Here is a 10,000-nt window from a genome sequence, read left to right as displayed (position 1 = left end):
TCTTATGCCGATCATGCCGCCACAGCTATTGCCCTTTTCCGACGTCTTGTTTACATGTTCACTCCATCTGGTCCTATAGCTTCTCTGTACACTCCTATCGTGACATGAGTTTTTTTTATATAATTTTATGATTTTTCTTTTTTTTTTCTCTCTCTCCTTTTTTCTGTTGATGACATGGGTGTGGAAATGTAATCAGTATATTATTATTTTGATTTTGGGGTTTCTCAGATGTATATTTTCAGCAGCAATATACAGATTACAGTGCATATGTTACTGATTGAAAGAATATGGGAAAGTTAAAATGAAAACCACAAAGCAAATGAATGTGTGGCTTATGAAATAGATCAAGTGTCTGTTCCCGAAAGTTTGAATAATGCTTCTATGGTGTGATGAGATTGAGTATGTGTCTGTTTTTTTTTTGTGCTAAAGTATATTCATAGACTGTTAACTATTTATGAAGCAAATTGCAGCACAGAATAGTGTATTGTGTAGTTATAAACTCATTGTGTCTGAGAAGGATTGAATGCTCAGTCCTCAGTCTAGTGAGAATGTTTATAATAAAATGTATCAATTTTACGGAAGTTCTATGATATAGTCCCAGTCCACCTTTTTTTTTCTCCCGATGTTGTGCATCCTCAACCTTTTAACTTCATTGCTTTTTGGAAGGCATGTTTACAACCTAAGGAAATGCTTAGTCACTTTGCTACATTACTTGCATGAAAGCTCTCTCCATACTAACAACCAAATATTTATGCCAAAAAAAAAAAAAGAACAGACAGACATATTGTAGCTGTTTTCTGCTTAGATTTAGTGTGTATATTTTCATAAAGATACATTTAACCATATAGACTTCCCGTCTATGTTTATAAACTATGACGCTCTTGCCTTAAATGTTGAAAGATTATTTTTATGGAAAGTTGATTAAATAAAAGAAGGGAATGTAAGGTACGTTGCAGCATGCTTATTTAAAGGCAAGAGAATATTATATTCACATATTACAATACAAAGCACACTCCTTAAATAAAATCATGTACTTCATTTGGGTAAGACTATACTTTTTACAATATTATTTTTAAACTTTTCCCCTTAAGTATTACCACACATGAGTGAAAGTGGAGGATCATATTACATGAAAATTATTTTTTATTATTGATACCTTAGTATTATATTTCTGGTTTACCCATATATTTTTTTCTTTCTTTCATTTTTTTTTCTTTTCTATGGAAAACCTTTACCATGGATCGTAAATTCTGCATTGCTGGATACCGATTAGTCATTTGTACAAAATAACATATCTTTTGCTATTGAAAACCTCTTGCATTCTAAGTGTTAGTGGGAAATAAGGTTTTAGAAATAGTCAAAAGTAATATAATGATTTTCAACAAATGAAGTAGATAAAACTAGAGAAGGAAATAAGAAAAGTTCTAATTAGTTATAATCCCCATGAGATGTCTTTCTAATATCAAGAATAACTAGAGATCTCTAACTTGCTCATGTTTAGTTTGCATTTAGATACAATTCTTTGCTTGTGATAAAAATGCATGAAGTGTTATAAAGGTCTTTATAAAAATCACCAACATTAACAATATTATCTAGGTAATAGAAATAGATATTATCACAGAATCTGATGTAGAGCTATTGGCTGGAGGAACTTCCAATACATTACATTTTCTATTTTTATTTCATATAGTATCAGTCAAGAAAGAGTTATATGTTACATAGCATTTGTATATCCGTAATAAGAACACCTGCAAATTTGGTTGTGGGACGTTAAGGCAAGTTGGAATGTGATATTCAATTGTAGATTGTATTGACTTGTATGATATTATTGTATATTTACTCCTTAATTGCAACATTTGCATGCTCCAAAAAAGGCTCATGTAATGATAAATAAAAGTACTTTTACATCTGTGCCTGTTGTTATCACACAAATTTCTTTTTTCTCCGGTCAGCAAGGAAAGTCTCGATACAACCTTCCATAAGTTCATGCTAGTTGAAAACTGTCCATGTTGAGTTTACTTTTATTCATAAATATGGAATATATATTCCTTTTTTACCATTGTAATTTTTTTTTATCTTTTAGCATTACATCCTTCCCAATATATTTTGAATGACTGCACCACCATTAAGTCGGTAAAAAAAATCATCTTGATTCCATCATACCAAAGAGTTATGCATCCCCCATCTGTTATCATTTCTTCTACATGCTGCTGTCAGTCAGTAATATAACATGAAAATATTCCAGTGCATGGAAATAGTGTGCAGATTGCTGCATTTTGTAAGTGCCAGACATCCAGCATGCTTTTTGAGTCAAGCAAAAGATTTGTATCTGATTATATATATATATATATATATATATATATATATATATATATATATATATATATATATATATATATAAATTTTTTTCTTCTTTACTTACTTACTTACTTACTCTTCAGGTCCAAAATGAAACATCTATTTATTCTATTTAATTCAGATTTTTTTCAGAAGTCATCAGATGTCATAAATTAATTTTTTTTCCATGTGATCAACTCATAAGAAAAAAAAATCAATTCTGTTACTAACTAGAGGGAAACAGGAATAAAGAATTTTTTCCTCTAATTTTCCACTTCATAATTCAATGCATTTCATCTTATTTTGTATCGGAAACTCATTTCAAGAAAATAATTTGATTGAAGAATATTCAAAGTATTTAGTTCTTCTGAATCCACATAATTTTTTACAGAGAGTAAGCCAGCTCTTCATAACTATGAAATGAAGCTGAGGTGTGAGTTGTATATTTTTCTGTTATTTTGAGACTTTGGTTAGAATTTTAGGTTATTAAGACTATAACTGTGTTCCTGTTTGTATAATTTCTGTTTTGGTTGTTAATATATCATTGAGTATGATAGTCTGCTAACAGATATTATATATTGACAGGATGAGAAAATGTGATCTACAGAAGATATGTTATCACTGTTACTTTTATGATGATAATGATGATAAATAGTATTGGTTGTAATGCTGCTGCTGCTGATGATGATGATAACAAGATAATTCTAGGTTTGATTATATTACTACATGATTATGAAAATGAAAATGAAAATAAACAAGAAATTTAGAATATGATGATAAAGATAGTGAATGTAGAAAATATTGATGATAATAGTAATAATGATGATAATAATAACTATAACATTACTACTAATGATAATGATAACATACTACTACTACTACTAATGATAATGATGATAATAACAATAATGAAAACAATAATGATAATAACAAACCATCAACAATGATAATAATGATAACAGCAAACCAAAAACAATTAGAACAATTATATAATGAAGGATATTCATTCATAATATAAGAACAATAATAGTGGTATCAACTACATACTAATGTCAATAACAATAAAGATAATAGCAATAATGTTGATAAAGCCAAAATAATAATGAAAAAAAAAAGTGATAACAATTTCCCATGAAAAGTAAAAAGAAAAAAAAAAGTAAAATAAAATCGTTTCCCTAAACATTTTAGTTCCGTAATCGCTAAAAGAAAACGGGCTATGACGTCATCGATGTAAACAAACGTAGATCGTCTGTTGTTGATGTTCGTCGTCTCTCGTTTGACGCTGAGAGCCATTTACTTATTTCCAACATAGGTAATGCAGAACGCGATGCATAATTCAATTATTAGAAGCTCAGTTATTGTCATATATTTGATTTGTTGGGTTTGTGTTCACTTAAGATACGTTTTTCTTTGTGATATGTTGTGCAGAAGGTGTTTGTTCATTTACTTCCAAGTCGTCTATTTCTTACTTATTCTGGTATTTATCAGCTTCTTTAGGTAGACCATATAGATGAAACAAGAGAGAGGCCTAAACCTTTAATGCAACTTCACATGATAAATTATTAAAAGAACCCATGCAATAATGAAAGCACTGGATAATTGAAAATATCTTTATATAAATGTTTCGTCAAGAAGAAAGGGTTCCTGGGTGGCACTTGACATGACACCAACTTGTGCCCTTCAATTTTTTATTTAAAATAATCAAATTATTATAAGCAGAGTCATTTTAGGAATCAGTTTAACACTCGTTATATGAGGAGCAATCGGAGATATGGTATTTGTTTCCAAGACACCTACAGAGGTTCTAATAACAGGACTATACTGGCTCTGTTATACTGAGATCCCCTTGAAAGTTATCTGCTATTATCACTTACGTTTTAGCAATCTCTCTTTCCTCCTTTTTGTACACAGTAGACTACTTTTAAAGCTCATGTTTTTTACACCATTATTGACATAATCACTGATGTGTATACTTTCCTTGGTGATTTTTAGCCTTATAAAGAACCTGCCCAAGCTCTGTCTTGCTAGAATATGCATATTGGAGGCTGACCAAGCAAATTGTGTAAAACATGAATCATTTACATTTAAAGATTAGATAATTCTCTTACTGGAAAATAATAGGGGTAAATCTGAAATGCTAAAAAGCATCGACAAAGACACAAGGTTTAGTTACCTTTTGTTTCAGGTTGGAAAAATGATGGAGACAGAAAAGGAGGCACAGGAAATACATTGATGGATGCCGCAAGGAAACCACAGGGGTTGCAAGACCTGCAGTGTCCTGACAATCTTGGTAATCAACTGTATTTCTCTCTCTTCTTATTTGTATCCTTTGTCATAGCAAAAAAAAAGGAAAAAAAACAAAACAAAACTACTTTATTAGTAAAGAATGTATAAAGTATATTTGCTCTTCCTTTTACTCACACTTCATTTTGATATTTGTATTCAGCACTTTGATTTTGAACAATCGCTTTCTTGTTAATTTCTTATCATAATCCTTGTTTTCATTTCCTCATTCTCATTACTTGCCAGCTTTAAAACCGTGATAACTGCATTCGTTCCTGATCAAAGTTTCCTAGTTATGTATATTTAAATTTTGGATTTTTGTTATGTTAACTTAGGGAATTATTATTCAGATTAGTTGCTAAGTATGAAAATGAATGAATATTTTGCCAGTGTTAATGATATCCTGTTCTAAATTATAAAGCTAGTAGACTTCATATTAATATTAACCCCTGAAAAATGCTAATCTTTCTACATGTCTGTCCCCACAGGCATGGATAAGGCATGATTTTTCAAGTATCACCAAGGCAAATTTTGGTCTTTTATATTTCAAGTTCATGATTTAACACATCATGTATGTTTCATTTTCATAGACCAATTCAAAGTGCAAAGGGATATACTATATCAAAGCTTTTATCACTGTTACACTTCACATAAGAGTGGATTTACATAAACATCCAAAAGAAATATATGTAAAGCTTTTATTCATAAGAAAAATGAGGTCTGGAATGTAGCTGTTTGACTGACTCGGGGAAAGGAGGGTTGACAAGGATAATGGAGGTATGGGGATAGTTTTTTGGGAATGGATAAAGGAATCTTGTCAAACAGTACCAGATATATTATTGGACACTACTTACATCTCATTCACAACACCCCAAAAAACAGGGAAAACACTTGGCAGTTTTGAGAGCTCATGCACAATTATAGCAATGGTAAATAGGCCTTCAGGGATTAATTACTTTCAACACAGACTTTTGCAATACTTCTATAATTAGTTTATATTTGATTTAGCTCTTTCTCCTTTTTCTAGCTCTACAGTGATGATGGCTGGTTATGGACCTCCAGTAGGAGATAGATGCCGTTTCTGTGGACTAGATCTTCCCCCTGATGCTGTAACAGTCATGACGCACATCAATACTCATTGGAGACAATTCAACTTGGAGTCTCTGTCTCTGAGTCCCTGTGCCTTTGAGCCCCAACTTGATATCCGAGTTGGCAACACCCCACTCAACCCAGAAGACTTGGAAGTCTCAGCTCACATGGAACAAGGTTTCCAGTACACGTATTCACCCCAGACTGAACCCTCAAATTTGACTATCAATGGTGCACGATGCTCCCCACTGAATCTAACGGGCAGACCCAAGTCCTCTTCACCGTTGTCATCCCCATTACCCAACGCCCCCACAGCTCCCCCTCCTCCTTCTGCACCTCCTCATCACCAGCCGTGTGTCGTCGGCCCAGTAGGGATTCCTCCTCCTCATCCTCATCCTCACCATCACTCCTTCCCTCTGGGTATGTTAGGTCCTCCACAGGGTCCCATACAACTCCCTCCCCACCATGTTAATCAGAACATTCCAATGGATGGCAGCTTGCAGCCCCATGATGACCAAAACGGCATGATGAAAAGGAAGAGGAGACATGAACGCTTCATGGAGATGCGATGTCAGGCTTGCGGACGAACCTTTTTCACAAAATCATCCTTTGACGAGCATATGGAGAGCCACATCAAAGATAACAGTGCTTATATCATGAGTGATCATATAGATACAGGCCCTGGTGTTCAAAATGTGATGTCTTGTTCAATGCCAGATAAACCCTATAAATGTGCTGTTTGTGATAGGGAATTTGTTTACAAGGAAGAATTGCTTGAGCACACTGAAAGTCATGAAGCAGCTAAACCATACAAATGTGATATCTGTGGTGCCGGACTGTCACACATCAGTGCTTTGCGACGACACAGACTTGCCCACAGCGGCTATAAACCGCACCGTTGTGAGATCTGCAGCCGTAGTTTTTTCCAAAAATGTGACCTACAGCGGCACTATTCTACTCATGAGAAAACTAAGCAGTTTGAGTGCAGCATGTGTAAAAAGAAATATTCTTCTCTTCACTTCCTGGAGAATCACAAATGCAAACCCCCAGAGGAACCAAAACCTTTCAAGTGTGACATTTGTGGTGAAGGTTGTGCAAACAACATGGCTTGGAGTTATCACATGTGGAAACACACCAAGAATCCAATATTTGTGCCGTTTCAAGAAAAATTCAATATGCAGACAGGTCAGACTGAGTCTAGTTAAGAGTTTGATAATTGTTGTTGAAAGTGATCCTGTTTTTTCAGTATCGCATCTCATTTTTTCAAGTGCAATTTTTTTCTTGGGTCATTTATTCTCATAGAGATGGTTGTGTTCGCAATAATGTAAAATGCATTATCAGGGAAAATTTCCATAAAGAAAATATACATGTGTAGTGCTGATATTTGGTACCTGTAAAACTAAATATATTGTAACTTGGGTGGCTGCTGAACTTTGCTAAATGGTGCATTTCTGGAAACAAATTTTCCAAATGTGTATTGTTCTCAGTAACAACTGCCTTTGGAGCTTGGGCCTGCTATTTTACCTATATACTGAGTTAGTGACTGCCGGACATTGGACTATGGTTCTGTGTCTCTTTTGTTGCAACTTGACTTGTGGCTCTGCTTTGCATTGTGTTAGTCTCAGTTATTGTATGTTGGTGAATGATCATGTCATTATTATAAGTAGGTATGGCATTGGAACCTGTGGGAGAATATTTATTGAGAATTATTATTCTTAAGTCTGCTATGAAGCTAGTCTTTTTCTCAGCTTTTTTAAGTTGAAAGTGATATTATTATGTTAACTCTATTATGGATATTATTATGTTAACTCTATTATGGATGTCTTAAGTTATTGGGAATATGTAATTCATTTATATGTAAAATATATGGTGAAAAGTATAAGTAAGCATCATTAATGCCCATAAAATATTTATCACCAGAAAGTGCAGATTACTTTTTCTGTACTTAACCCATTGGTTGCAGTTTTAATAAAATATGTATGCAGTAGGATGGCGGGTTTACATTGTCTGGCACGGTGCCATCCGCGTCTACGACCGACTCTGCCTCTGCAGCAAATCATGCCATCCATTGCTAATGGGTTAAACAGAAGAAACCACTTAAGTATATCCCATCACAAAAGAAAATACTACAACATTAATGTGCAATGTGCAATGAATGTTAATGTTAATGTGCAATGCCTGCTTTTGACGCTTACGGTCGTTTCATGCAGGTTGTTAGCAATGACTGCAAGTCTTGATTAGAAAAAAGAGAAAGATAAATAGATAGATGGAGAAAGAGAGAGAAAGAGAAAGCGAGAGAGAGAGGGAGAGAGAGAAAGAGAAAGCCAGAGAGAGAGAGAGAAAGAGAAAGAGAAAGAGAAAGAGAAAGAGAAAGAGAAAGAGAAAGAGAGAGAGAGAGAGAGAGAGAGAGAGAGAGAGAGAGAGAGAGAGAGAGAGAGAGAGAGAGAGAGAGAGAGAGAGAGAGAGAGAGACCAAAGATCAAGACGCATGAACTTATTAATCATAGAACCATAGAACCGAGCTCGGGCAGAAGGCCGACCTCGCCCGCGTGAAAAACCCATCTATCTTATGCGACGCGATTTAGAGGATACCTGGGGGAAGGGTGGGTGGGGGGGGGGGGGGAAGAGGTTGGATGGAGAGAGGGGGAGGATAGAAGAGAGGTTAGATGGCTGTGAAGGAGGGGGAGGGGGAGTGTTGAGAGGGAGGGAGGAGTAGCAGTGAGAGGGAGGGAGGGAGGAGTGGCGAGAGGGAGGGATGGAGGAGTGGCGAGAGGGAGGGAGGAGGAGTGGGGAGAGGGAGGGAGGGAGGAGGGGGGGGAGAGGAGAGAGGGAGGAAGGGGAGAGGGAGGAGGGAGGAGTGGGAGAGGGAGGGGGAGAGAGAGGAGGGAGGGATGGCGAGAGGGAGAGGGGGAGAGGGGGAGGAGGAGTGGAGGGAGGAGGGGAGTGGGAGAGGGAGGGGAGTGGGAGAGGGAGGGAGGGAGGAGTGGCGAGATGGAGGGAGGGAGGAGTGACGAGAGGGAGGGAGGAGGAGGGGGAGGAGAGGAGGGAGGAGGAAGAGGGAGAGGAGGGGAGAGGGAGGGAGGAGGAGTAGGGAGAGGGAGGGAGGAGGAGTGGCGAGAGGGAGGAGTGAGTGGGGAGAGTGAGGGAGGGAGGGAGGAGTGGCGAGAGGGAGGGAGGAGGAGTGGCGAGAGGGAGGGAGGGAGGAGTGGCGAGAGGGAGGGAGGAGTGGGGAGAGGGAGGGAGGAGGAGTGGGGAGAGGGAGGAGGAGTGGGGAGAGGGAGGGAGAAGGAGTGGCGAGAGGGAGGGAGGAGGAGTGGCGAGAGGGAGGGAGGAGGAGTGGCGAGAGGGAGGGAGGAGGAGTGGCGAGAGGGAGGGAGGAGTGGCGAGAGGGAGGGAGGAGGAGTGGCGAGAGGGAGGGAGGAGGAGTGGCGAGAGGGAGGGAGGAGGGGCGAGAGGGAGGGAGGAGTGGGGAGAGGGAGGGAGGGGGGGCGAGAGGGAGGGAGGAGTGGCGAGAGGGAGGGAGGAGGAGTGGCGAGAGGGAGGGAGGGAGGAGTGGCGAGAGGGAGGGAGGAGGAGTGGCGAGAGGGAGGGAGGAGGAGTGGGGAGAGGGAGGGAGGAGGAGTGGGGAGAGGGAGGGAGGGAGGAGAAGGAAGAGGGAGGGAGGAGTGGGGAGAGGGAGAGAGGGAGGAATGGGGAGAGGGAGGGAGGAGGAGTGGGGAGAGGGAGGGGTGAGAGGGGAGAGGGAGGGAGGAGGAGTGGGGAGAGGGAGGGGTGAGTGTTGAGAGGGAGGGAGGAGGAGTGGCGAGAGGGAGGGAGGGAGGAGTGGGGAGAGGGAGGGAGGGAGGAGTGGCGAGAGGGAGGGAGGAGGAGTGGCGAGAGGGAGGGAGGGAGGAGTGGCGAGAGGGAGGGAGGAGTGGGGAGAGGGAGGGAGGAGGAGTGGGGAGAGGGAGGGAGGGAGGAGAAGGAAGAGGGAGGGAGGAGTGGGGAGGGGGGTAGCGAGAGGGAGGGAGGGAGGAGAAGGGGTAGCGAGAGGGAGGGAGGGAGGAATGGCGAGAGGGAGGGGGAGGAGAAGGAGAGGGAGGAGAGAGGGAGAGGGAGAGGGTGGAGGAGGAGGGGAGAGGGAGGTGGGAGGAGGAGAGTGGAGGAGTGGGGAGAGGGGCGGGGAGAAGGAGTGGGAGGGAGGAAGAGGATGGGGAGAAGGAGGGAGGAGGAGGAGGAGGGAGGTGGGGAGAAGGAGGGAGGAGGAGGATGGGGAGAGGGAGGGAGGGAGGGGGGGGGGGGGGGGGGGGAGG

At 40.0% G+C, this 10,000-nt stretch overlaps 2 protein-coding genes across 3 annotated transcripts in view; both read left to right on the top strand.

Annotated features, from left to right (window-relative positions):
• The window catches only part of Lamtor1 (Late endosomal/lysosomal adaptor, MAPK and MTOR activator 1), a 9,735-nt gene extending 7,828 nt beyond the window's left edge, over window positions 1-1,907 (top strand). The window contains exon 6 of the mRNA XM_086532916.1: window positions 1-1,907. This exon is cut by the window's left edge and continues 111 nt beyond it. The gene's annotated coding sequence lies outside the window, so the exon portion shown is untranslated.
• Window positions 1,908-2,540: 633 nt separating this feature from the next.
• Window positions 2,541-7,588, top strand: LOC122245125 (uncharacterized). Of its 2 annotated transcripts, none has more exons than XM_043003076.2 (3): window positions 2,541-2,770; window positions 4,523-4,627; window positions 5,648-7,588. In XM_043003076.2, the coding sequence occupies exon 3, from the start codon at window positions 5,658-5,660 to the stop codon at window positions 6,912-6,914; it is 1,257 nt and encodes a 418-aa protein (XP_042859010.1). In that variant the 5' UTR covers window positions 2,541-2,770; window positions 4,523-4,627; window positions 5,648-5,657; the 3' UTR covers window positions 6,915-7,588. The 2 variants fall into 2 exon arrangements, with proteins under 2 accessions (XP_042859010.1, XP_042859011.1); XM_043003077.2 differs by lacking the exon at window positions 2,541-2,770 and adding an exon at window positions 3,516-3,649.
• The last annotated feature ends 2,412 nt before the right edge of the window (window positions 7,589-10,000 follow it).

The sequence above is a fragment of the Penaeus japonicus genome, unplaced genomic scaffold, assembly GCF_977035675.1.
Source record: "Penaeus japonicus unplaced genomic scaffold, GWHDUDI00000001_assembly GWHDUDI00000038, whole genome shotgun sequence".
NCBI classification, from domain to species: domain Eukaryota; kingdom Metazoa; phylum Arthropoda; class Malacostraca; order Decapoda; family Penaeidae; genus Penaeus; species Penaeus japonicus.
Note: the sequence above shows the minus strand (reverse complement) of the source record. Positions and strands in the feature narration are given on the sequence as shown.

Coding starts and splice junctions, on each gene's coding strand:
- LOC122245125 (XM_043003076.2), top strand. CDS start 5,658: ATGATGGCTGGTTATGGACCTCCAGTAGGAGATAGATGCCGTTTCTGT.